At 41.3% G+C, this 26,710-nt stretch overlaps 3 protein-coding genes across 10 annotated transcripts; 2 read left to right on the top strand and 1 right to left on the bottom strand.

Moving 5' to 3' along the window:
• Positions 1 to 727: 727 nt before the first annotated feature.
• LOC308157739 (piggyBac transposable element-derived protein 4-like) lies at positions 728 to 2,794 on the bottom strand (the record flags this gene model as incomplete). The annotated part of the gene is made up of 2 exons (XM_080531346.1): positions 728 to 2,505; positions 2,707 to 2,794. 2 exons carry the CDS (start codon positions 2,792 to 2,794, stop codon positions 728 to 730), a joined length of 1,866 nt encoding a protein of 621 aa, XP_080387472.1.
• Positions 2,795 to 12,357: 9,563 nt separating this feature from the next.
• On the top strand, positions 12,358 to 15,663 carry LOC308158978 (uncharacterized protein). Of its 5 annotated transcripts, none has more exons than XR_013937473.1 (10): positions 12,358 to 12,397; positions 12,945 to 13,095; positions 13,639 to 13,906; positions 14,016 to 14,066; positions 14,378 to 14,422; positions 14,506 to 14,570; positions 14,692 to 14,809; positions 15,017 to 15,085; positions 15,179 to 15,258; positions 15,520 to 15,663. XR_013937473.1 is itself a non-coding variant. In XM_080532700.1 (10 exons), exons 4-9 carry the CDS (start codon positions 14,058 to 14,060, stop codon positions 15,238 to 15,240), a joined length of 360 nt encoding a protein of 119 aa, XP_080388826.1. In that variant the 5' UTR covers positions 12,358 to 12,397; positions 12,945 to 13,095; positions 13,639 to 13,906; positions 14,016 to 14,057; the 3' UTR covers positions 15,241 to 15,258; positions 15,520 to 15,663. The 5 variants fall into 5 exon arrangements, 4 of the variants coding, with proteins under 4 accessions (XP_080388826.1, XP_080388828.1, XP_080388825.1 ...); XM_080532700.1 differs by having other exon boundaries at positions 15,187 to 15,258; XM_080532702.1 differs by lacking the exon at positions 15,179 to 15,258.
• A 3,109-nt stretch (positions 15,664 to 18,772) lies between these two features.
• On the top strand, positions 18,773 to 20,762 carry LOC308157496 (uncharacterized protein). Of its 4 annotated transcripts, XM_080531055.1 has the most exons (9): positions 18,773 to 18,892; positions 18,974 to 19,034; positions 19,115 to 19,165; positions 19,477 to 19,521; positions 19,605 to 19,669; positions 19,791 to 19,908; positions 20,116 to 20,184; positions 20,278 to 20,335; positions 20,619 to 20,762. In XM_080531055.1, exons 1-8 carry the CDS (start codon positions 18,846 to 18,848, stop codon positions 20,305 to 20,307), a joined length of 486 nt encoding a protein of 161 aa, XP_080387181.1. In that variant the 5' UTR covers positions 18,773 to 18,845; the 3' UTR covers positions 20,308 to 20,335; positions 20,619 to 20,762. The 4 variants fall into 4 exon arrangements, with proteins under 4 accessions (XP_080387181.1, XP_080387182.1, XP_080387180.1 ...); XM_080531056.1 differs by lacking the exon at positions 20,278 to 20,335; XM_080531054.1 differs by having other exon boundaries at positions 20,116 to 20,335.
• The last annotated feature ends 5,948 nt before the right edge of the window (positions 20,763 to 26,710 follow it).

The raw sequence follows: 26,710 nt of genomic DNA, 5'->3' as shown, positions 1-26,710 counted from the left end.
GAGGGGCTTTTTCTGCCCTGTAATTGCTCCAAGCTGTGTCCCCTTGAAAGTCTGTGGAAACAGCTTTTCATGTGTGTTTGGAGGGAGGGCAGGCGGGAGGAGGGGGTTGGTTCAAGGGGGTGGCATCTAAAAAGCTAGTGAACATACAGTATATGAATTTATTTGATGTATATACAGAGTGTGTATTGTTTATCTAATCCAATTTACTATAAATTAAATTATTTTATACATGACGTTTTTTCCTCTTTTTTTCATGAGAAAAGACCAATGAAAGGGTAAAAGGAACCTCATCGAGTATTTATTTTAGAAAAAGCAGAGATAAACTTCCCACAGTAAACATTGGTCGATGTAAGTGCAGAAAAGATGTCTTTACGGTTTCTTTTTCTAATTTTCATATAAAAACATTGTATTTTGATTGTATAAAAAGTGTGACACAAGGCAATTTTCTCAGTGTTTACAAAAGGCAATACGCCAAAACATTCTATACTAAATGCAAATTAACTACAGTATTACAGTATTATTTTCTCCAGTCGTTCGTGCGATAATAATTCATCTATCCTACAACTTTGACTAGACTATTTCTACTTTTGATAAAGTGTGGCTATAGTGTGCGCCTTTAGTGGCAACCTTTGGATTTTTACAAATCTTTTAAGTATGAAAAAAACTAAGTTTTTTGACACAAGTTTGTTGACACAAAAATCCCCCCCCCCAAAAAAACGATTCAGGCTTATTTGTGGAATTCAGAGAAGCAGCCTCCCCTGCACAGGTGCACGTTGCATATCTTGCAGCCGAAGACACTCTCGTGACGCAGGCCCTTGTTTGTGCAGTTCCTGCAGCGACGGGAGCGTTCCGACATGCGCTCCAGCCGGTGCCCGTATTCGATGGGCGAGTCAGCGTGGCGCTTGCGGGCCGCCCGCTCCATGCCCCTTGCCCCCTGGTAGTCTCCGATGAGCTGCTGCGCCAGGCGGACGCGGAAGTGACGCTGGGTGAACTGCTTACCGTTGAAGCCGGCAGGTGGCACACCCCCACGGCTCTCCCTCAAAACCACGTAGGCATTGACGATGCACAGATTGACGTAGAACCACAGGAAGTAACGCCACCACTTCTTACAGGGCCGGCCCACCTGGTAGCACTCCCTCAGGTGGTCGCACAGGTCCACGCCCCTCATGTTCTCCTGGTACAGGAGCAGGGGGAGAGGGCGGGGCACCCCGAGATGTGCCCCTCCTCCTGCCACTGCATCTACATCGTCGCTGTCCCCATCCTCCTCCCTCTGTTGCCGACCCGGGCTGATACCCACAATCCCCGGTGCTGAGTTGGTCGACAGGCAGCTGACCACCGTGGCGTCCCACGTGACCGTGGCGACCAGGTTGCCGCGCTGGCACTGGTAGAACTCACCTGGCGAGAGCTTGCCTACATTGCGCGGGCGGAGGACCTCAGGGTAGCCGCGGCGGGCAGGTTGGGTGGGGCCGCAGCCGTAAAGGCCGTTCCGGAGGAGCCTCTGGAGGAGGGGCACAGAAGTGAAGAAACTGTCCATGAAGAGGTGGTGGTGCTTGCCCTCCAACCCCCTCACCAGAGAGGTCACGACCTTATAACCCAGGGCAGCGGACGCAGCGTCCTCACTAGGCTTGCCTACGTAAATCCTAGCCCGGTGGCAGTAGCCCGACCTCGAGTCACACAGCATCCACACCTTGAGTCCTTTCTTAAGGGGCCTGGAGGGCATGTACTGGGTGGGGGAGAAGCGGCCCTTCATAGCTATGGCGCACTGGTCAACGGTCAAGCAGCGGTTGGGCGTGTACGTGTCCCACATGGTGTTCTCCACCACGTCCAGAAGGGGGCGGATTTTGTAGAGCCCGTCGTAGACCCGCTCGCCGCGCACCGGTTCCGACTCGCGCTCGCACAGGTGCAGATATTGGGTGAGTTTCTCGAAGCGGCGAGCTGTCATTGTCTTTTTAAAGCCTGCGTTGCCTATGAAGATATCACTGGCCCAGTACATGCCCGCATCTGGAAGTTGGTTGATCCCCATGAGAATGTTCAGCCCCATGTAGGCTTTGATCTCCCTCAGGTCAGTGGGGTGCCAGTGGGGGTCCGACTTCCCACTCCTCCTTTGACGGTAGAGGGCGTAATTGTTTGTTTGTTCTACCATGTGTTCGAACAGAGAATCTGGGAAGAGTAACCGGAAATAGTCACGGGCGTCAGCATCGTCCCCCAGCGAGTGCTGAGGGCCACTGACAGCGGAGAACTGTTCTATCGATATCACCTGATCAGGCTCACCCCAGAAGTCGGGAGAAGTGCAATCCTCCTCCAAGTCCTCGTCAAAGCTGAAAAAACTCGTGTGCGACTGCGCCTCCTCCTCCTCCAAATCGGAGAAATCAATATCCGAGTCGTTCGACGTGGTGTCGGAGAGGCAATTGTTGGAGGTGGAATAATAGCACTCCTCCTGTGCGTACGAGTCCTCCTCCTCGTGTTTGATCCCGTTGCCGGTGACCAAAATAATATTGCAGCCGCCTCCCGATGCGATGTAACTGGCTGCCGCGTCTGCAGTCTCCTCTGCCTCTGCCTCCGCTGCTGTGTGTGTGAATCCATTCTCCCCCTCCTCCTCCTCTGCTCCTTCTCCTCCTTCCTCCTCCTCGTCCGAGTCCGGCTCTCTGAAAGGGATCTCAAACCACTTCACATCGACTACTGAAAGATTAAGCGGTGACGCTTCACTGTCGGCGCCGGAGACCGTGGTCGTTTCTGTGTCCCCCGCGCTAGTTTCCAAAATAGTAAAAAGCTCTCTCCTCTTTCTTGCCGCCATGTCGGGGTATTGAACTGTCCACACTGCATGAGTCTTTTCGTTTATGTGTCGCGGGTGGGTTAGTAAAATAATCCTCCAAACTCCAAACTAACCTTCAATCCGAAATGATGCACTTAAGAGTCGTCTTCGCAAAACTTGCTGTAGTGGTCCTTTAAACCATGCGGTTTGTTAAAAGCTGGAATCTCATTGTTTCCGCTTTGTAGCAGCGCAGTGTGGCCGCAGACGTCAGGAGCTGCATGCATGTCCATGTCCTGCTCGGCAGGGCGTTTTGCGACTGCAGCTGGTGGGGTTGCGGCTCGTTCGCTAGGCTGGCAGATGGCCGCTCGCTGTTGTAATGCCCGCTGGCATTCGCCACTATCAATAGCTTGGATACCCACCTCCTCCGGGGGGCACGGAGGAAAAGAAAAGACTACATGAATTTAATATATATGTTCTATCCGTGCAGATGTCCTTTATATCATATCAATACAGTGTTTAAGTTGGCCTATATTGAAGAAAAAAAAAAGTTGAAATTGGATGATGAACTGCAAATAAACACAACAAAGTCAAAGTGGAAGTAAACATGCGTCTTTACGCATAGCCCAATAATGCGCCATACCATACGCACAACATGAGTGAAATGTTAATGATGGATGGGGTTAATATAACCTGCTTCTCTACTATCTACAGTACAGTCGGCTTTTCTTTTCCCATGCATATTTATCCACATCTGTTAACTCAGGCAGAGGACGAACTCATTCATTCATAAATATTGTTTCCTCTCAAACAGGTTCTTACATGAAACTGCAGTCCTATAGGCTGTTGTGGGAATTTGGGGCCGTCCCCTCTTATATTCTATGAATGTGGGCAGTCCTTATTCATCACTCAAATAGAAGACTTGTAAGAGACATCTTTTTGGTTTGATATTGTGTATCACTATAGGCTATATTCCTTTGGTGTTACAGTCAGCTGATTTGTCTGACTTGACTGTTCTGTAGCTTAGTAATAATGCAAGGCTGTCATTTCTCCCATAAACATATTTGAGGTCCATATTATCTTGGACATTCCCTGCTTACCCCTACTACTGGGATACTGAATCAGTCTGATTATGTTTGCGGTTGAACCCTTTCCACCAAAATGTTGTACAGTAGCGAGGTGCAGGTGTGATCAGGTGATCAAACATCATAAATTAAAATGGTAATTCTCTCATCAACGTTGTCCTCCACTGTTGTTCTTTCTACATTCCCATAAACAATTACAGTTGAGGTCTAGTATAACACAACACATTTTAATGCACCGTATCAGATAAAAATAATAATATCTAGCCACACTTAAGTAGCCCTCAACCACCACTGAGGACAGTTCTTGGCATCACGTGAGCTTAGAATTATAAGGTTCTATCTCCGTTTAGGGTAGTTCAGAGATATTGAGCGTCAAAGTTGTTACATTCCATTATGTTTTGTGAGATGGAACCTTTGTATTTTATGAATTACTAACTCAAAAATGTCAACATTTTAAGAATAACACCACACAGGCATTAATAAACACCTAATGGAATAGATTATGTAAAAAACTAAATTTGGACAAAAATGGAGATAGAACCTTATAATTCTAACGTCACGATCAGTTGGTGGATAGAACAATAAACAGTACCGTATTGAATGCATTTGTCTTGTTGGACATACACCTTTTGGATATTTTGTTCTATGCAGGCTTTGCAAGCTTTGTTTTAGTATTTCATTATGAGTATATACAGTATTCTATTCTATTATGTTATTGTGAATGATGTGAATGTTTCACTAGGTGAAAGCTGAGAGGCCCATAGAATATCGTACAATTCCAACAAAACCTAATTTCTATGCTCTAGCACAGACATTTGAACAAGAAACTCTTTTGTCACACCACAGAGCCGGGGACAACAAAGTGGTGTCCACCAGGATATTTATCTACAACCTGGCTATGACAAGTAAAGATTTGCACAGACGTATTAATAATTTGGTGTTAGTTGTGAAAATGATAACACAGTACCGTAGTACAGTATGTGTTGTAAATAATGTGCTGTGTAAGTAGCGTAACATCATAGAAAAGCAGCGAGGGAGCAAAGATGGCTGAGGTCTTGAGGAATCACACTGAAGCTCTCTGGTCATGAATTCCTTGCACACTTGGAATGAGGCTGCCTAAATCATGTCCTCTTATGGGGGATGGTGTGTGGGAGGGGACCTACCAAAATCCTGCAGCTATGGCCTGACTCTACGGCTGGGTGAGCAGTCGGTTGCTGCCCCTGGGCCTCTCAGGAATAGCAAGATTTATGTTTCCCTCAGCCTATCCATGCATAGATCGGCTACTCCGTATGTGGTCATATTGCCTAGTTAGCTCTTAGCAAGCAGCACTATTGTTTCTCTTTCCTGTTGGAAAGGAGAATTAGGTATACTGTGTACACTGGTAACCAATGTGTTGGAATTGGGGAAACGGGAGAGAGAGAGAGAGAGACTGTGGTCCTGTGCTTAAAGATATCCGACCCAAAAATAGAAGTAAAAGGGAAAAAAAGGCTCACTCCAGCGTTTCCAGGCCCCTGGAGCGGAGTACTGCAGCAGACCCCTCAGAGACTCCTGCGGTGGGGTGGAGAGACGCCGACCAATGGGGGCTCAGATGCTGTGTGTGTGTGTGTGTGTGTGTGTGTGTGTGTGTGTGTGTGTGCGTGTGTGCGTGCGTATGTGTGTGTAGTGAACTCAAACTCACATTTTTACACAGTCTCACGGATGGGATCAGAGCTGATTACTGTGTGTGTGTGTGTGTGTGTGTGTGTGTGTGTGTGTGTGTGTTTGTGCATGTGTGTGCTTGTGCGTGAGTATATAGAGCACTGCCCCTCACAGTTTATTTTTTTCACAGAGCGAGCACACATCTAGGGGCTATAGTAATGTTCTCTAAAGGGGATCATCCTTTTTTTAAAGGCAGCATGAAATAAGACTATTGTGATTTTTTTTACCCCAATTTCAATATCTGAGTACATTTCCGGTTAAATGAATAGGTGTATCCTTGGTTGTATGCCAGTACAATGTCACCTGCTAATGTGATCTCAATAATATCATTCAGTGTTTTTGCAATACCAATAAATGACATGGTTGCATTTCATGAATCCATGGTTTCCATTCAGTAAGCACTACTGAAACACTACCCCTACCCACTTCCGCAAAACATCAATCAATTATAGGCATTCTTTACTCATACAACATTGAATAACATATTTTTCTATGGAGTGCATACAATCTCAGAACAGTGTCAACTGTTCCTTTGACAGGAAAATGACCAGTCTGTGATATCATCATTGTAACACTGCTCTCCCACAAATCTCACGACCATTACAATGGCTACATTCAAATAGTGCATGTAATATTCATATAATATTAATGTAATATTCTTGTAATTATGCTTGGTCTCAGATGATGAATGTGAGGGCACATACCGTGACCTTGTATAACACTCACCTGGTAGCTGTTTCTCACTGGAAAAACATGAACACACTACCCCCTTGTGGTGGTTAAAGATGCCTGCTGTAACATGTTCAGCAGGATGCAGGCTGTTTAGATTCCCCACATATCTCACAAATTAGTGTCCTTCTTTCTCACTCTAACTTACATATTTAAGTATTTAGATACCAAGCAGGGAAAGAGTTTTTGCATTTGACTTGGGTACTATGGTCCAGTAGACTGTTATTGTGTGTCTGACCATGTAATGAAACTTGAGATACTATGGCTTTGGGTTAGGATGTCTAATAAGTAAATGTAATAATAATAATAATAATAATAACAACTTTATTTGTATAGCACTTTGTATAGCAAACGTTGCAGCTCAAAGTGCTTCAATCATTATATAATCATCATTTAATTATTTATTTATATATTAAAAAGATGGGTTTTTAGTCTTGACTTGAACATATTTGCTGCTGTTGCATCCCTAATGTAAACTGGCAGTGCATTCCACAATCTGGGTGCATAAAATGAGAATGCAGCCTCACCAAATCTCTTCTTTTGTACATGTGGCACACAGAGAAAGCCAGCGTCAGAAGACCTGAGAGCTCTATCGGGCTGATATGCTAGCAAAAGGTCTTTCAGATATTCTGGTACTATGCCAGTGAGAGCTTTATAAAGAAGCAGAAGGATCTTGAAATCTATTCTGAACTTAACAGGAAGCCAGTGTAGAGTCACTAAAATAGGAGTTATATGAGCTCTTCTGCTTGTCTTGGTTAAAACTCTAATCAAACCAGAGTGTGTACGGGAAGAAGAAAGTAACGCCATTCACTGCTATAGTACAACAAATACAAATACACTGGTATTGGGGGTGTGTGAGAGAGGTGGTTCGTTGAACAATTCTCATGTCCTTGCGTAAAACTTGAAGTCTAGTGTTAGCTCTGTGAGCTAATGCTAAGGCTTGAGCTAATGCCAAGGCTTATGCTCAGTGGGCTAACGTTTTGATGTGTACAGGAAACCTGATTGGTCATAGTGGCCCCTTTAAAATTGTGCAATGTATTATACTACTCAATTCACATCAGCTGTATCAGAGGAGATGAAGGAAAATGTGATGTAATATACTGGGCACCTCAAGTGAAACAGCTGTACTAAGAGAAGTAGTTAAGCAGACTGAATGTACCAATTATAACCACTGGATGGCGATAAAACATCAGCTTTCAACATAAAAGCTCTGGCCTAAATGATGTCATTTTAAAACAACTGTGACGTTCTTGATAGGAAATTGTTGGGTTATAGAGATATTTAGATTTTATATTTTAGTTGGAAGGTACAGTGCATGTGATAGAACTTAGGTTAAGCTACTGGAAATCCTCTCAAAACTAGTCAACTTCCCTTTGCAAGTTATAAGTGTCATGGCGATAGGTAGATATAATTGATAAGTTTCCTTAAATTTCAATCAGTCTCAAGATCTCAAAATGAAATGTTCAGGCTAGGATCAATATACTATACTATCAATACAGCAGAAAGTGACTTTCAAGGAACTATGACAACATGGTAAAACGCCCCCTTATTGAAGTTTAAAATGGTTGAGGTAAAGGTTAGGAAAAGGGTTAGCTAAGGGTTATTATTATAGTTAGTGTCACCAATTTACATCATTGGCGTCTGGATCCATGGATAGAACTGTTCTATTATCTATGGTCTGGATGAGTAAAACAAACAATAGCATATCTATAAATGAAAAGATAAGCCACCCTGTTTTGTGAATGGAACAACCATGTTCCTGTTATCAGATGGTCATGGACGACAGGGCCTACTGTAGTGTCCAGTTCATAAATCACACTGTCTTGACATGATAAGGAATCTAAAGAGACCCCAGAGAATGTGAGTGAGCATCATTTCCAATAATTCTCAGCCCAGAGACCACAAGGGAGCTGTTCAGACGTGTGTGTGTCTTGTGTGTGTTGTCTGAGTGTTTATTCCAGCATATTTGGCTTTACCTAAAATTTGATTAGATTTGCTTGTGGGTTACGGAGAAGTCCACAGGCACGTGTTTGTGTGTGCACGCACGCACAAACGCACGCACGCACACACACACACACACACACACACACACACACACACACACACACACACACACACATACACACACAGAGACACACACACACACGCACACACACACACACACACACACACACACACACACACATACACACACAGAGACACACACACACACACACACACACACACACTCCTCGCCTCTTGCACTCTTTGTGGTCAGCCCATGTGTTCCTCATTATGGCCATTCTGCTGTGCCAGAGCTGATGGACTGGACGAGCTCCTGATGGAATGAATCTGGTCCTGGCCCACTGCTGCAAATCTACTGGTTCTGGACTAGACCAGGTCCAACCAGTGACTAATCCTAATTACTTGAGTCATTTATCCCTATTACGCTCCCTCTTGATTTTTGCTCAGTTCATTTTTCATTCATGTCACAGGTATTGGACTTGATCACATACCCTTTCCCATAATGATGTTTTTCATTTCTTAGAAATTGACATTTGTGAAGGACTGGAATTAAATTAATTTGATACTACCATATTCATGCTGTGTGAAAAGTGTCAAAAGTATGGAGAAGTAAAGAAAGAGAAAGAAATACATCTTTAGCAGCAACACTGGAAACATCTCACAGTTTAGCCTGTTATGTATGTCCCTCCAGGACTGGCACCAGTCTCTGCAGCAGGCTGTCCTGAAGTCCTCTCTGACGGCATACACATAAACACAGCCTCATGAAAAGAAAATCACTGGAAGATAACAGCCAAATGAAACCCCCATTTTCAGTGTTAACACATCTCCTCTAATTCATCTGGACCACTGCCACCTTGGAATAGATCCTTCTGCCTTTGTATTGTCTCTGCAGGAGGAGAATAGTGAGCTTCCCATTGTCAGACAGTGTGTGTACATATGGAGAGAAGATTGGAATTGGTTATTATCTTTAAGTAGTGCAACCAAGCACCATCTCTTCTTCTCTGCTCTTCAAGTGACACTTATGCTTTTGGTTCCCATTGAGTGTGTAGTTTGCCAGGTGTGTGTGGCAGGGTTTTTTGTGTGATTGGCCAACCTGCAAAGATCCATGAAAGGATTATTTTATGAGGCATGAAACTAGAGCTGATATTCCCCCTGTGGTTGCCATTTAGGAGATTTGGGATATATATTTAGATTTTGCTAAAGGGTGCCATAGCTGCCAATTGTTGTACTGTAATGTTTGAAGTATGATGATTGATTTTCTGTGGTTACTAGATGCAGTGGCACATTTACACATATCTGATCAATAGAACATATTTTAATCAAAACCCTACATGGAATGAATTTACAGTGTCCAAGTATGTCAAAAAATGGCCATGATTAATCAGTATTCAACATGCTAAGGAATGTTAATTGGAGAGTGCTGTATTGGTCCAGACAAGGCGCTTTCTAAAATCTGGTGTTGTGGCCGAGCACTGACAATTACGTACCATGTGTGTGTTTTGTGGACATGTATTCATTTTCCACTATTATAAAACGTAGTACATTCTCAATTTTCAGATTCTCAGTGTCACCAAATATGGCAGCAATGTGCAAAACTACAGGCTACACCTTTGACTAAACTACATGCTACACCTTCATAACAAGCTTCCAGTTCAAGATCAAGTCTGAAGGACAATGCCATTTACCACTGCATTCCATTCACCATGGACCACAGGATGTCTTCCAATAGAAAACGATGATATCTATGGAAGAACGAAGTAGGAGTGAGTTTCCTGTTTCCATTTCTTACAAATCATCAAACAAAATGACTCCGGAAAGGATTATTACGATTATGATTACTTCCCCCATGCTACTGATAATGAATTATTATTATATTGTTATTTTGATTAAAATAGCTTCTAGGTCAAATGAAACTGAGGCAAGAGCCTCCCCTCTTGACCGTCTATCAGTTGGTCTGTACAGTAGGTGCCGTCATGGAAACCTATGATCTCCTCTGTCTCGTTGTCTGGGTATCTGCTCTTGCTGTTACACCACACACTTTCCAGACTCTGACACAGATTCTCATACTGCTCATCATCAAAGCCTTCCACAATACGACAGTCGGGGATTGTGAAAGTGTATGGGGTGCCTTTGTTGTCTTTGTCTGCCCGACTGATGATGCCTACAAGATGGACATTATTATTACCAGAACACTGAGAGACGGTAGTAAACAAATATAATAATCAATCTTGAGGTATTTTTCTCACAGATTCCTCCGACATATGTTTATAATTCATACCATGTCGAATTGACGTGGGAAAATGGGGAATCTTTGTTACTTTAGAGTTTGAAAAAAACAATATATCTATTGTCTGGCTATAATGGATACACCCTGAGATGATGTGGCGGATCATTTGTTTTTTCCCCCATTGCCAAATATTCCACTGTGATTTTTATTATGTTAATAAATTTAGCTTTGTCAGTTTGTGATGAAGTCTCCTAAATTATAATAGCAGTTTACACGTTGCCTGTAATTTGGTCCCATTGGGAAGGCAGTTTAAAAAAAATCTAACAATTGTGTTATGTGCGTATTGACAGGCTTTGCATGTTTCTCTACAGTATGAATGATTGTTGAATGATTTTGTGGGCAGAATCATGTATTGCCTACTTTTCTTTTTGTTGCTGTTGTGTAAGGCTTATTAACCTTTTTCCAGGTGAAGAGTCTATTGAGCATTTGCTCTGACTCTGAACATGACATTTCATTTTTTAATATAATTTTGTTAGCATGCTGATTTGAATGTCAACAATCGACGAGGCCCGATGGGTCATGGGGACTGAGAGAACATCCTACAAAAGCGACATAACGTAGTCTGTGTCTTTCAAGTTAACTCTCTTAGTATTTATGTATATAAGAATGATGTGGACGCACACAGAAAACGGACTACCAATGAGCAGTTATTGAAAATGTTATGTGGCTGTGATGGTTTCAGTCAACAGTATCTCCTGTCTTTGAGGGAGAACGTGTCTGCTGGATGAATTGGTTGAAAGGATGACTTTTACTCACACTTTGATGACGTCACGTCTGTGTATTCTGGGAATGTAATCATTCACATTGATCACAATAAAACTAAATGACTAGAGGGGGTTGGCAATCACAGAAGGATTCTTTCCTTCCCTTTGGGAACCACACTCTATATCATAAACAACAATCCATCAAACGGACTCCTAATGGACTCCTCCCAATGACTATCCTCTTGTAGCTGTTTGACTAAGTGAGGCCTCACATTGAGATCCAGACACTTTATGATGAATCTTTTAATTAATTGACTAACTATAGGTTTTTATTGGATTGATTTGGTGAGACATAAGGTCAGTCTGACCACTCTCTGGATATTACCTAGATGTCTTCTATTTTGACGAAATAGGACATTGCCTAGATGTTTCGCAATGATGCCATATGTTGATAGAATAGGATTCTAGACTCAACTCCTGATTGTTTACAAACAGAGCTGAGTATCTTCGTGTCTTTACTGAGGCCTACCCAAATGAGACAGCGATGACCAATTATGTTGTGACTCAGAGCAAATGTCAGATCCACTCCTAAGCATTGGTCCCGTGGTCAAAATGTAGATCATTTCTGGTCACACTTTCATCATTGCAATTGATAAAGGCTTTATAGAGCACTCATATAGTATTCATCAAGTCTTCAAAACCCTACACAACCTTTTTCCTGGTGAAAAATATGCTAATTATCAGAACATCTCGAATTTCAGAACAGAAGGATTATTGAAATGAATTCTCCCCGACGGTCTCTCTCTCTATTGCTCACTCTCTCTCTCTATCTCATTCTCTCTCTTTCTCCCGTTCTCTCTCTCCCTCCCTTGTTATTATCTTCCTCCCTAACTTCCTGCTCCTGACGCTGTCATCCTGTTAATCTTACCCCCTCAGGTTCGGGAGGCAACAGGAAGGAGTTGGACACACATGGACCTTGTTACTGTCTCATGCTATAGTATCCATCTGCGCGCAACAAATCCAACACCCGGAAATGTGTTGGGCCACGTCATCGTAAGCGCGTCGGTAAAAGAAACCGCGAGAATCCGCGAGATTTTGAAGAAGAAGAAGAATTACAAGTACAATGGCAAATGCAGCTCAGGTGAGAATTGAATTTCGAAATATTATTAATGAACATGTTATAGTTTTCATATATGTATTTATTATTTAGGTTGTTGCATGTGTTACGCATTTGGCTGTAGTTTTGTTCATCTAATTGGGTAATTCTATGTGGTTTAGCGTTATCAGATATGAGATTAGATTCAACTTTATTGTCATTGCTGAGTACAAGTACCAACAACAAAATGCAGTTATGCATATAACCAGAAGTGCAAATAGTGACAAAACAAAGATAAACATGTACAGCCGGCAGGGCTAAAAAACGCCGCGCTCAGGTGGGGGGAAGGGAATGACTTTCACGTGGTAATTATTACAACTAACACTAAGTTAAAGATGAACTATATGCTATTTTCGAACTTTGGTAGTGTGTTCACTGTTGTATGTAGGTTGCACATATAATATTTTGAGCTCAGGTCACATATTTTCAAGCAAGATGAATTAAAGGAATGAAATATTCAATTTAAAGGAAATGAAAGTTATTTGGAGTCACATTCGATACATTCACCTAATTATATTTTATTCTTCCATAGACCAACATGATGTTTCCAGATGGACAATATCCTGCGCTTAAGAGATTGGACTTGGACACATTCCAGTGTCCATGTTGTCACAAGGCAGGGAAGTACCCTGCTCTTCTATCTCATATGCAGTTCCACCATAGTTCTGCTGTGAAATATGGAGGTAAGTCCACCTATATATTATCATGTCATCATTTGAATTTTAAATGGTGTTAATGTGTTATTTCTGTGCCCCAGCACATCCTTGGTGTAAATTAGTTTTAGATCAGACATTGTGGGCTCATTTGATGTTTGTGTGAGCTTTCACATTCCACATTAGATTTATATTACGGTTCTGACCTGTTAGCAACGCTGAATTAATTACCTAATGTGGGTTTAATTATTAATTCAAATGCAAAAGTTCAAGTTATAGGCATGGACCCTATGTTATCGAATTTTTATTTAATAAAAGTTTGGGCATTTAGCAGACGCCTGTTTCCAAAGCGACTTTTAATCAATACATTTGACTAAGCAAGTGAATCATCAATTCACCAGTCGTAGCAGGAAGAGTAATCTACCTCAGACCAGGGGTCTATTATTGTTAGTGACATGATTATGTATTGTTCTCACAAACACCTTTTTTCAAATTATGTATTTACAAAAATACAACTTATTGGTATGTTTCTAGTAGGCCTATCTTCTAAATCACTTTCTTTATTTCTTTTAGGATATGCTTTTTATAAATGCCACTGTGACTGTGTGACCAACAGCCATTATCACTGTGGCTTTTGCCCCCGAGTCATTACGCGTAAGGAGTATTTTCTTAATCACTTAAAAAAGTGTTGCACTCAACTCCCAGCTGCTGTGGGGACGACGGCTCCAGCAACTACGTCTCAGACAGCCCCCCAGATATCGAGGTCAAGGTACCAATCAACAACATGTTGTTTTTGTAACTTAGTACTCAACAAGAAGAACGTCAAGAAGCACATCGAAAGGTACCACTCATCAAATCCATTAGACATTACTTTGGTCTGGATTTGGAGGTATTGTTTGAATTATAGTCATAATTACCTACTATTCTCTAACTAACTTTTCTTCGTACAGGGGCTTCCGAGGCAGACCAGTGGCAATGACTGTGGTGTCTTCATGATAATGGTGAGTTATGGTAAAGCCACCAAGTGATATGGCACACTTGATTGTTCCTTAAAACCATCAAAAAAATGTGTAAATGTATGTAACAATGACTGACCACCACTTAGACCTGACCAACATTCTGTTTGTGCATTTGCAAATAAAAAGGTGTGCAATAAAAGGTATTAAGGAACATTCATGTGTGCAGACCTCTCATATCACTTTCCTATGGAGTTATCAGCCATGTACATTTCATTGGATGTGTGTGACTACCTTCTCACTGAGTTATAAGCTGTCACATGGTAATCTTGTCTTTGTGTCTTTTCTCATTACAGTATGCCTGGTATTTCGCCATGGAGGCTACCTTTGACTTCAGCATTGTAAGTATTAAGAAAACAAGAACCCATTATATCAATATGCTATAAGACTTTGAATGCAAATTGAGTAACTGCTCTTTCTTTAGGATGACATGTCTCTCCTGAGAAGGTGGTGGTGTATTGTCCTGGTGGAAAACCTTGGGCTGGAAGGGTATGCTGCAGTGCTACAAAAATAATAATTGTATTTGTACATTTATTATCAAGAGGACTTTGGGGTAACACCTGGCCCTACAATTCAACCTTCCGGTGAAGATAATGTGTGTTAATTTCAGATATGGAAGGAAGTTTGCTCACTTTAGTGAGGAAGGCAGAGCGACCCTTCACGACAGTGTCCCACCTGTATTCAGGACCTATTCAAGTGTTAAAAGGAGTCATGCAAGCAACACCATGGTCAGTGCATCTCTCACTAAGTATCTATGACCGTGTGCCTGTTTCTGAATGGGCTACTGCTCCTAAAACACATACTCCATGCAACTTTATGGCACATGCAATATGTTTAGTGGTACTGTGTCATTCTGAATCCAGCCTGGATCTCTTTTTGAAGTAGTTAACCCTTTCATGTAAAACATACTGGCAATAATGGTGGACTCTGTACAGATGCCACTGGACACTGACGAGGACCACACGTACTTCAAGAGGCCTTACAGCTTTCCTCCTAAAGAATTGGTTAGTGTGAATTAAGTTTATTGCATACAAACATACTATCCACCATTCACAGCTGTACACATAGTCATGCTTATGTGTGTATCCTGTTACCAGGGACAAAGATGTCAGAAGCCTGGAAAGTGAAACCACACTTTATATCAGGACACTTGAGGTAGAATGATCAAGGAAAGAAAGTGAGTGACTCATTCAGTACTTAACTGCACCTTTTCATTGTAACATGGTTAAGCACTGTATTATTATTTTAGGAAAGGGCTCAACAAGTTCAACACCAACGAAGAGTGACCAATGACTTGTTAGTGCATTGCATTTGCAATGCATTTTGGAAACATGAGGAGAGTGCTAATACAAATTCCATGACAGTTTGCAACCACTGATGAATGTGAGTTTCTTAAATTAATTATTAATCACTTCTTTATAACATTTTGTCTCAACAGTGAGAAGCAGCTGTCTCACCATTATATGGTCGAAAATGTGAGAAGAAAAGGAAGCTGAAAGACCATAGAGACAATGTTGAAAGAGCACTTGTGCTAAAGTGCAATCAGCAATGATGTCTTGATTGAAGCGCATTGAGTCGTATCTTGTGAGATGCGCTATACAAATAAAGCTTGAATTGATTTGATCCCTTGTACACTTTTTTTGGGCATTTGTGTTGCAACACACCTGTACATTCTGCACTCTACCCTGTTAGGCCCTTATTTTACTCTAGACAGAAGGGTTGTAACACTTGTTATTAATTCCATTTGGTATACCTCATAAACTTTCTTGCATTTCTGGTGTTTGCATTTTACATATTCTAAATATATGCTATCTACATGTCGCACTGGATGGGGTTATTGCTGTTGACTCATCAGAAAGTAAAGACTAATTCACAGAGTGTATGAAGATTCCAGTAAGGGTTTTGTGAAGGAGCCCTAGTGCTGTTGACATCAGAAATAGAATGTTTTATTTAGCTCATCAGTGTGCACTCAGCACCATGGACACCTCCAGCCCAGCACCTTGCACCACGGTTCCTGCCCTGCTCCATGGATTACAACGATGATCGCCTGACCCTTGCCTGACTCCACCAAGTCCTTTGCCTGACCCCTCAAACCTGTTTGACCTAATAAAGTCCCTCACCTGGGGTCATTGACATTCTTTTATTTATATACAGTTAGGTCTGGAAGTATTTGGACAGTGACACAATTTCCATAATTTTGTCTCTGTATGCCACCACAAAGGATTTGAAATGAAACAATCCAGATGTAATTGAAGTGCATTTTACAGCCTAAGGATGGCCTGTTTCAGTTGCATTGAGAGCTCTGTTGACTGCATGTTGTGCGTATACAGCAACAGCCTCCAAATGCAAATGCCACACTTGGAATCAACTCAGACCTTTTACCTGCTTAATTGATAAAGAAATAATGAAGGAATAAATAGCCCACACTGGCCCATGAAACAGCTTTTGAGTCAATTGTCTAATTACTTTTGGTTATTATACATAAGAGCTATAATTCATAAACCCTTCCTTCAATTTGGATGTGAATACCCTTAACCTAAAGCTGAGAGTCTGCACTTTAAGCCCAGTAACTTCTGTTGGAAATCTCATATAAGATACGTTAGATCCAAAGTATCAAGGAGTATTGCAGTATTGTGCAGGGCAAAACATATTCTGGAACAGAGGATGTTGTATACTCTATATTGTTGTCTTGTCTTACCCTATTTGAGTTACTGTGTGGAGATATGGGGAAATGAATATAAAAGCACTTTAAACCCATTGATTACACTACAGAAAAAAGCTATGAGGATTTTGATTGATTGATTGAAAACTTTATTAGAAGATTTGCAGAAGTAGGTACATGAAAGTACATATTACATACAAGGTCAACTAACAGGATAAAAACCCAAGAAAGCCACTGGCTTATTTCAATTGGGGTCCTTGATTCTCAATTCATCGTTACATGTAAGACAGACAAAAAAAACTAGTACTATCTACAAGATAATACAGACAAATAACTATTACTATCTACAAGATAAAAATACATCCATCATGGGAAGAACAATACAACAAAACATCAGGTATGTACAGCGGGTAGGGCAGGTGGGGACATACACCACAGGTGGGGGCGGGGGACAAAACACAAAGTATGTACAGTGGGTAGTTCGGGTCTTTTAATCTGATTTTTGATTTAGAGGGTCCAGTTATGGATTGCAGCCTCCTGTAAATGTTTTTTGAGAGTGGTTTTGAAGGTGGGCAGTGTTTTGCACTCCTTTAAGATTATAGGAAGGGCGTTCCACATTTTTACTGCAGTACAGATTGTACATGAGGTCGGATATCGTGATCACACTAATAACTTGTTCCTAATGTCAAAAATATGAAGAAAATATGAAGGAAAGCAGAAATATTGCTCTATTGCTCTATTTAAAAAAAGGTTTAAATTATTTTTAATGAAAAAGTATTAGAACGGATGATACTGAAATATATGTATTAATTAATTGGATTATATAATGTAAGCATAATTGTTAAGTATAAACAGGGGTAGGACAGGCTTCTTCCTACTCCTTTTCGAACAATTGATAGGACTGTACTCTACATATTAGTTTTTTTCCGTAGTTTTCACCGTAGTAAGGCGATTCATGGTTTACTCCTAGTGTATCCATCTGCGCTGCGCGCATCAAATCCATCACCCGGAAATGTGATGTACCATACGTCATCATACCGCGCCTGCATATTTGCATAACACATTTCCGGGTGTTGGATTTGTTGCGCGCAGATGGACTATAGTATCCATCTGCGCGCAACAAATCCAACACCCGGAAATGTGTTATGCAAATATGCAGGCGCGGTATGATGACGTATGGTACATATGAATCGCCTTACTACGGAAAACTACGGGAAAAAACTAATATGTAGAGTACAGTCCTATCAATTGTTCGAAAATGAGTAGGAAGAAGCCTGTCCTACCCCTGTTTATACTTAACAATTATGCTTACATTATATAATCCAATTAATTAATACATATATTTCAGTATCATCCGTTCTAATACTTTTTCATTAAAAATAATTTAAACCTTTTTTTAAATAGAGCAATAGAGCAATATTTCTGCTTTCCTATATATATACAGAGCATAACTTTATATGCAACATATGACATCCACAGTAGTAGATTATAAAGACATACAATGTAGTTGAGCATTTCTCAGCTTTAACCTTCATATGCCATTTGCTTGTGAGTTTGTGTCTATTGTATTACCCCCAAAGTGTCCTTTTTGCTTATTGTCCAGAATGCGTTATTCCCTGTAGGTAATGAGGCCACACCAGAAAGAAATTTTCTTTCTAGATTCGCAGTATTTCAAAACTCCAAGGGGATTCACCTCTGAAGCCTACAGAACACTATTAAGGTTGCCCCAAATATTTTTTGCTCTGGCAGTCACGTTCCCCTGACCTGCCTGGCGGTCACGTTCCCCTGACCTGCCTATGATGTGTGTCCTGGCGGTCACGTTCCCCTGACCTGCCTATGATGTTTGTCCTGGCGGTCCCCTGACCTGCCTATGATGTGTGTCCTGGCGGTCCCCTGACCTGTCTAATGTTACTGCCATTTCTAAAGACTTGTGTTCAATCAGGAGGCATTGTGGCAATGCATGCATTATGTACTGATTGTTTGTCCAACATTCAGAAAGGATTGGCTTCCCGAAAGCTGGAGTGGACTTAAATAGACACATTTCCAACACAAGGAAAGAGAAACACAGAGAAATCCTCCTCATTGAACTTTTGCAAATAAGCATGATCGACCGACTTGCATGGTGTGAAGTGGTTCTGAAGCAGCAGTGGTACGAATGTTGTTCCTTTTTTCTCTCCTGTAGGAGGTGTGTACTTCTTTGTTTGACTTAGTTTTATTCTTGGTTGCCCAGGGGTGTTGCTGAGAAAATTGTTGCGGGATCCTGGACAGAGAAGACTGGTCTGGATTTGGAGGTATTGTTTGAATGTTACTATCATATTATAGCTATAGTCATAATTACCTACTATTCTCTAACTAACTTTTCTTCGTACAGGGGCTTCCGAGGCAGACCAGTGGCAATGACTGTGGTGTCTTCATGATAATGGTGAGTTATGGTAATGCCACCAAGTGATATGGCACACTTGATTGTTCCTTAAAACCATCAAAAAAATGTGTAAATGTATGTAACAATGACTGACCACCACTTAGTCCTGACCAACATTCTGTTTGTGCATTTGCAAATAAAAAGGTGTGCAATAAAAGGTATTAAGGAACATTCATGTGTGCAGACCTCTCATATCACTTTCCTATGGAGTTATCAGCCATGTACATTTCATTGGATGTGTGTGACTACCTTCTCACTGAGTTATAAGCTGTCACATGGTAATCTTGTCTTTGTGTCTTTTCTCATTACAGTATGCCTGGTATTTCGCCATGGAGGCTACCTTTGACTTCAGCATTGTAAGTATTAAGAAAACAAGAACCCATTATATCAATATGCTATAAGACTTTGAATGCAAATTGAGTAACTGCTCTTTCTTTAGGATGACATGTCTCTCCTGAGAAGGTGGTGGTGTATTGTCCTGGTGGAAAACCTTGGGCTGGAAGGGTATGCTGCAGTGCTACAAAAATAATAATTGTATTTGTACATTTATTATCAAGAGGACTTTGGGGTAACACCTGGCCCTACAATTCAACCTTCCGGTGAAGATAATGTGTGTTAATTTCAGATATGGAAGGAAGTTTGCTCACTTTAGTGAGGAAGGCAGAGCGACCCTTCACGACAGTGTCCCACCTGTATTCAGGACCTATTCAAGTGTTAAAAGGAGTCATGCAAGCAACACCATGGTCAGTGCATCTCTCACTAAGTATCTATGACCGTGTGCCTGTTTCTGAATGGGCTACTGCTCCTAAAACACATACTCCATGCAACTTTATGGCACATGCAATATGTTTAGTGGTACTGTGTCATTCTGAATCCAGCCTGGATCTCTTTTTGAAGTAGTTAACCCTTTCATGTAAAACATACTGGCAATAATGGTGGACTCTGTACAGATGCCACTGGACACTGACGAGGACCACACGTACTTCAAGAGGCCTTACAGCTTTCCTCCTAAAGAATTGGTTAGTGTGAATGAAGTTTATTGCATACAAACATACTATCCACCATTCACAGCTGTACACATAGTCATGCTTATGTGTGTATCCTGTTACCAGGGACAAAGATGTCAGAAGCCTGGAAAGTGAAACCACACTTTCTATCAGGACACTTGAGGTAGAATGATCAAGGAAAGAAAGTGAGTGACTCATTCAGTACTTAACTGCACCTTTTCATTGTAACATGGTTAAGCACTGTATTATTATTTTAGGAAAGGGCTCAACAAGTTCAACACCAACGAAGAGTGACCAATGACTTGTTAGTGCATTGCATTTGCAATGCATTTTGGAAACATGAGGAGAGTGCTAATACAAATTCCATGACAGTTTGCAACCACTGATGAATGTGAGTTTCTTAAATTAATTATTAATCACTTCTTTATAACATTTTGTCTCAACAGTGAGAAGCAGCTGTCTCACCATTATATGGTCGAAAATGTGAGAAGAAAAGGAAGCTGAAAGACCATAGAGACAATGTTGAAAGAGCACTTGTGCTAAAGTGCAATCAGCAATGATGTCTTGATTGAAGCGCATTGAGTCGTATCTTGTGAGATGCGCTATACAAATAAAGCTTGAATTGATTTGATCCCTTGTACACTTTTTTTGGGCATTTGTGTTGCAACACACCTGTACATTCTGCACTCTACCCTGTTAGGCCCTTATTTTACTCTAGACAGAAGGGTTGTAACACTTGTTATTAATTCCATTTGGTATACCTCATAAACTTTCTTGCATTTCTGGTGTTTGCATTTTACATATTCTAAATATATGCTATCTACATGTCGCACTGGATGGGGTTATTGCTGTTGACTCATCAGAAAGTAAAGACTAATTCACAGAGTGTATGAAGATTCCAGTAAGGGTTTTGTGAAGGAGCCCTAGTGCTGTTGACATCAGAAATATAATGTTTTATTTAGCTCATCAGTGGGCACTCAGCACCATGGACACCTCCAGCCCAGCACCTTGCACCACGGTTCCTGCCCTGCTCCATGGATTACAACGATGATCGCCTGACCCTTGCCTGACTCCACCAAGTCCTTTGCCTGACCCCTCAAACCTGTTTGACCTAATAAAGTCCCTCACCTGGGGTCATTGACATTCTTTTATTTATATACAGTTAGGTCTGGAAGTATTTGGACAGTGACACAATTTCCATAATTTTGTCTCTGTATGCCACCACAAAGGATTTGAAATGAAACAATCCAGATGTAATTGAAGTGCATTTTACAGCCTAAGGATGGCCTGTTTCAGTTGCATTGAGAGCTCTGTTGACTGCATGTTGTGCGTATACAGCAACAGCCTCCAAATGCAAATGCCACACTTGGAATCAACTCAGACCTTTTACCTGCTTAATTGATAAAGAAATAATGAAGGAATAAATAGCCAACACTGGCCCATGAAACAGCTTTTGAGTCAATTGTCTAATTACTTTTGGTTATTATACATAAGAGCTATAATTCATAAACCCTTCCTTCAATTTGGATGTGAATACCCTTAACCTAAAGCTGAGAGTCTGCACTTTAAGCCCAGTAAATTCTGTTGGAAATCTCATATAAGATACGTTAGATCCAAAGTATCAAGGAGTATTGCAGTATTGTGCAGGGCAAAACATATTCTGGAACAGAGGATGTTGTATACTCTATATTGTTGTCTTGTCTTACCCTATTTGAGTTACTGTGTGGAGATATGGGGAAATGAATATAAAAGCACTTTAAACCCATTGATTACACTACAGAAAAAAGCTATGAGGATTTTGATTGATTGATTGAAAACTTTATTAGAAGATTTGCAGAAGTAGGTACATGAAAGTACATATTACATACAAGGTCAACTAACAGGATAAAAACCCAAGAAAGCCACTGGCTTATTTCAATTGGGGTCCTTGATTCTCAATTCATCGTTACATGTAAGACCGACAAAACAAACTAGTACTATCTACAAGATAATACAGACAAATAACTATTACTATCTACAAGATAAAAATACATCCATCATGGGAAGAACAATACAACAAAACATCAGGTATGTACAGCGGGTAGGGCAGGTGGGGACATACACCACAGGTGGGGGCGGGGGACAAAACACAAAGTATGTACAGTGGGTAGTTCGGGTCTTTTAATCTGATTTTTGATTTAGAGGGTCCAGTTACGGATTGCAGCCTCCTGTAAATGTTTTTTGAGAGTGGTTTTGAAGGTGGGCAGTGTTTTGCACTCCTTTAAGATTATAGGAAGGGCGTTCCACATTTTTACTGCAGTACAGATTGTACATGAGGTCGGATATCGTGATCACACTAATAACTTGTTCCTAATGTCAAAAATATGAAGAAAATATGAAGGAAAGCAGAAATATTGCTCTATTGCTCTATTTAAAAAAAGGTTTAAATTATTTTTTATGAAAAAGTATTAGAACGGATGATACTGAAATATATGTATTAATTAATTGGATTATATAATGTAAGCATAATTGTTAAGTATAAACAGGGGTAGGACAGGCTTCTTCCTACTCCTTTTCGAACAATTGATAGGACTGTACTCTACATATTAGTTTTTTTCCGTAGTTTTCACCGTAGTAAGGCCGTAGTAAGGCGATTCATGGTTTACTCCTAGTGTATCCATCTGCGCTGCGCGCATCAAATCCATCACCCGGAAATATGATGTACCATACGTCATCATACCGCGCCTGCATATTTGCATAACACATTTCCGGGTGTTGGATTTGTTGCGCGCAGATGGACCCTACTCCAGATGGACCCTACTCGTCTCATGGCCCTGACGCACACACTATGTCACAAAGCTGCATGGGGTTGGGAGGAGGAGACACTGGGTTTGTCCGTAAATTCGCTCTGAGAGTGCTGGAGCACACTGGGTTCAACGTCATAGAGCGACCAAGTCATTTGATTGGACAAGAGGCATTGCATGAGTGCTGATCAAATCTCCAGAGTGTATTTACGAACGCACCCACTGTCAGCGTATATTATGTCCATTATTCGGAAGTTAGACCATCAACTCTACATAGATGGTATCCATATCTAAAAATATTAGCACCTTAGTATCAACCTCGTCTCTCCAGGTCCTTCATGTGTCTGACTGAGCGTGGGCATAACAAGTCCACAGTACACTTCTCAGAGTGCCTTTGACCCTCATGGGATCACAATCAAAGAAAATTAGAAAACTAGAGGAATGGAGGACTGAGGCTGTAGGGGCTTGGGCTGAGGGACTGGAACTAGAGGACCTGGAGGACTAGGGTTAGAGGAATGGATCTTAAATCCAATTGACTCGAATGAAAAATAAAACAGCAAAAATATACAAAAAGGGTGTCCAGTGTCAAACCAAACATTTAGCATTTTACATTCTCACCAGTCGGCTTAATAACAGAGGCCTTGAGTTCACCATTCAGATTCAGATTCAGATTCAGATAACGTTTATTGCCATTATGCTTGACACATATAGGAATTTGCTTTGGCATTACAGAAGGTGCATTTATGCTTTTTTCACATATATATGAACAAAACAAGTACAATACAAATGCAAAAACAGGCAAAAACAGGACAACACAGGACAGACAGTGCATGGATAGTGCTGTATATAAAGTGCAGTGCAGAGTTGTTCAAGGTCTAGTGCCTGTTCAGTCCTGGGCAGACTTGGAGGCGTGGGGAGGGGGAAGCCAGAGTCATTTAGCAGCCTGGCGGCTGAGGGGAAGAAACTGAGCCTGTGGCGGGCCTTCAATGCCTTAGGCAGCCGCAACCTTCTTCCAGAGGGAAGCAGGGTGAGGAGGCCGTGGCCGGGGTGGAAGGGGTCGGCCATGATCTTTCTTGCCCTCCTCAGAGCCCTGGTGTCATGCAAGGAGTTGAGGGAGGGCAAGGGACAGCCGATCACCCTCTCTGCTGAACGTATCACCCGCTGCAACTTGGCCTTGTCCTTGGTCGTTGCAGCAGGGAACCAGGTGATGATGGAGTGGGTGAGGATGGACTCTATGATGGCCGTGTAAAACTGGACCATCATGGACCTCGGCAGCCTGAATTTCCTCAGCTGCCGGAGGAAGAACATCCTCTTCTGGGCCTTCTTCGTGAGGGCCTCGGTGTTCCGCTCCCACTTAAGGTCCCGGGAGATGGTCCATGACGTATATGGACTAGCCTAATATACAGATCTGTAGTTTAACAGTCACATGACCCCAATAAACAGAGAGAAAAGAGAAACAACATCCCTGAAAATATTTATAGTCAGAACAAACAGTTTGCCTGAGCACTCTTCAAAGGCTCAAGTGTTCAAGTGTTTCCCCTGCCTGATGGTGTAAAGATAGTGAGAGGTTTACAGTGTGAATCATCCATCTGTAGTGGATATGTAATGGTGTGCAATCAGCTGAATTCATTTCAGACACATGTCCAACAGCACGTATACCCTGGCCAAAGGTGGAGGGGGTCATGTTGACGTTTACACTCTTTTTTTCCTCCAAGGGGAGGTCACATAGGGACTAGTATACAAGACAAATAAACCAAGGTGAGGGGGTTTCCCCGAGAGAAAATGTGTGCTTTATGATCTTTGAAACTTTGAGGTTTACACGTCTGTCATTCTAGTTTATTTTCTTTGAAGCGTTGATGGATATCTAAAACATTTGTTGGGCATCAAGTCAGATGGTGGGCATAACCTCACTAAGGAAGACTGAATGAGGTGAAACTGAATTATGTAAGCTATTCATATATCAGTCTGCATATGCAGACATTAGCCAGGTATAGATATTGCATCATATTCACAGATTGACCTACATTGACTGTTTTTCCACCACAGGCATCAAAGCTACTCTCACAAAGTCTAGTCACTGCTCTTCAATACTGTACTGAGGAGACACAGTATCATATAAGCTAGTAACATGACATACTGTACATTTGTCCTTTCAAATGTATCATAAAGTGTTTTAATGTCATGACGACAGCAATAATTTATAATTAAAAGTAATAAGCAGTATAACAAACTGAATTCTTTGTATGTTTATGGTAGTTGATAAATATTACTTTCTTTATTAAAGCAGATAAAAATCACAGAGAGTAGAAGCTTGAGAAATCCATATTTAGGCAAAGTTGAGGTAAGGTTTATATATAGGTAAAGCTATAGGTAAGGTTTATATAGGTAAAGCTATAGGTAAGGCTCGGTGCTACAGAGAGTGACCCCTGTGCAGTTTTTGGGAGTGTCTTGGAGAGGGAGGCCCTTCAGCTAGAGACGTCTCTCATTTAGCCTGAGTCATGTCTGACAAGCTGGGAAGAAACAGAGGATCTTTTGTATCCCAGTTTAACAGCTAACATAAGAAAGCCCCTCAACCATTCCAGACCTAGGTTCAAATATTATAAATAATTTAAAAATACTTTTACAAAGCAGTGCTTGATTGAGTTTCCCTGGCACAATGGCACCAACAGAGTACCGGTAGTCCCAAAAGTGCAAACCTTACCCATATGGCACTCCAGGCTGGCCCAAGCAAACACTCAAAGTATTTGTAAGTATTTCAAATACTTTGCTACTCGGGTCTGGTGACTTCCTACTCTGTTGCATAGCTACCATAACTAGTACTCAATGTCTGTTAAAGCTCATTTAATTAAGGAAAGGACATGAACATTTAATCTAATAGAGAACAGTACAGTACAGTAAGCCCTATTTGTTTACAAACAACTCTGTATAATGTCAGTGGATCCTCCTCCTATGACTTGTATGTATGGGGTGTCAGGCAGAATATTGTGACCCCAAATCTCCAGCGATGTTGTTGGGGATTTCCCATCCTAAATCAGGAATTCCTTCCCAACCACTCTGTCGTCATCACTTCGCTCACCAGTCACACCCATGGGTCTGGGGGAATTAACAGTGGTTAGGAGGGGACTCAACCAAGCTATCAAGATGCAACACTCACTCTTAATGTGGAAACTGAACGTATTGCAATATTCACAGCGCAACATTTTGCTAATCTTGACAGATACGTACCAGCCCATTGGATCGGTGAAAGATGGCTTATTTCAAAACATTGTGCCTGTAATCAGCTCAAGTGTTTATCTGCAACATAACAACTTTTTTTCTGTATATCAACTGTCATTATATTCCAATTTAAGACACTGCGTACCCTCATTAATCACATTTTGATTTGCTTATGGATCAAGTGACTCTAAGGGAAAGCCTAGAGCTCATTCAATAACACAACACTCACTCAAAAGCGTTGCCTGCAGACAAGGAAAACAAAACGTTGGTGAATACTGTAACTGGGTGTTGTCACCTTATTTTAGTTACATTTGGTTGTACCTGTTACAGCGACAATAAAGGTCATTCGTTCATCTTATGATGATACTGACCTACTATAATCTTTTTCCATCAGTCTTATAGACTGACATAACATATTTTGATATCTTATAACAAAATGTTTAACCATAGACACCATACATGTCTATAATAATGAGTCATAATGGATTATGTGTGTGCCTCATAGAGAGTTTTACCCTTGGATTTACTGCAGTACTTAT

The sequence above is a fragment of the Nansenia antarctica genome (assembly GCF_963989245.1).
Source record: "Nansenia antarctica genome assembly, chromosome: 5".
Classification (NCBI taxonomy): domain Eukaryota; kingdom Metazoa; phylum Chordata; class Actinopteri; order Argentiniformes; family Microstomatidae; genus Nansenia; species Nansenia antarctica.
The sequence above is the reverse complement of the archived record's forward strand: the minus strand, read 5'-3'. Positions and strand labels throughout refer to the sequence as shown.

What these genes read in the sequence shown, in the direction of transcription:
- LOC308158978 (XM_080532700.1), top strand. An exon ending in CTACCTTTGACTTCAGCATT is followed by an intron (nt 14,423 to 14,505) that starts GTAAGTATTAAG and finishes CTCTTTCTTTAG; the next exon opens with GATGACATGTCTCTCCTGAG. An exon ending in GAAAACCTTGGGCTGGAAGG is followed by an intron (nt 14,571 to 14,691) that starts GTATGCTGCAGT and finishes TGTTAATTTCAG; the next exon opens with ATATGGAAGGAAGTTTGCTC.
- LOC308157496 (XM_080531054.1), top strand. Translation starts at nt 18,846, where the DNA reads ATGATCGACCGACTTGCATGGTGTGAAGTGGTTCTGAAGCAGCAGTG. An exon ending in AGACTGGTCTGGATTTGGAG is followed by an intron (nt 19,035 to 19,114) that starts GTATTGTTTGAA and finishes TTCTTCGTACAG; the next exon opens with GGGCTTCCGAGGCAGACCAG. An exon ending in CTACCTTTGACTTCAGCATT is followed by an intron (nt 19,522 to 19,604) that starts GTAAGTATTAAG and finishes CTCTTTCTTTAG; the next exon opens with GATGACATGTCTCTCCTGAG.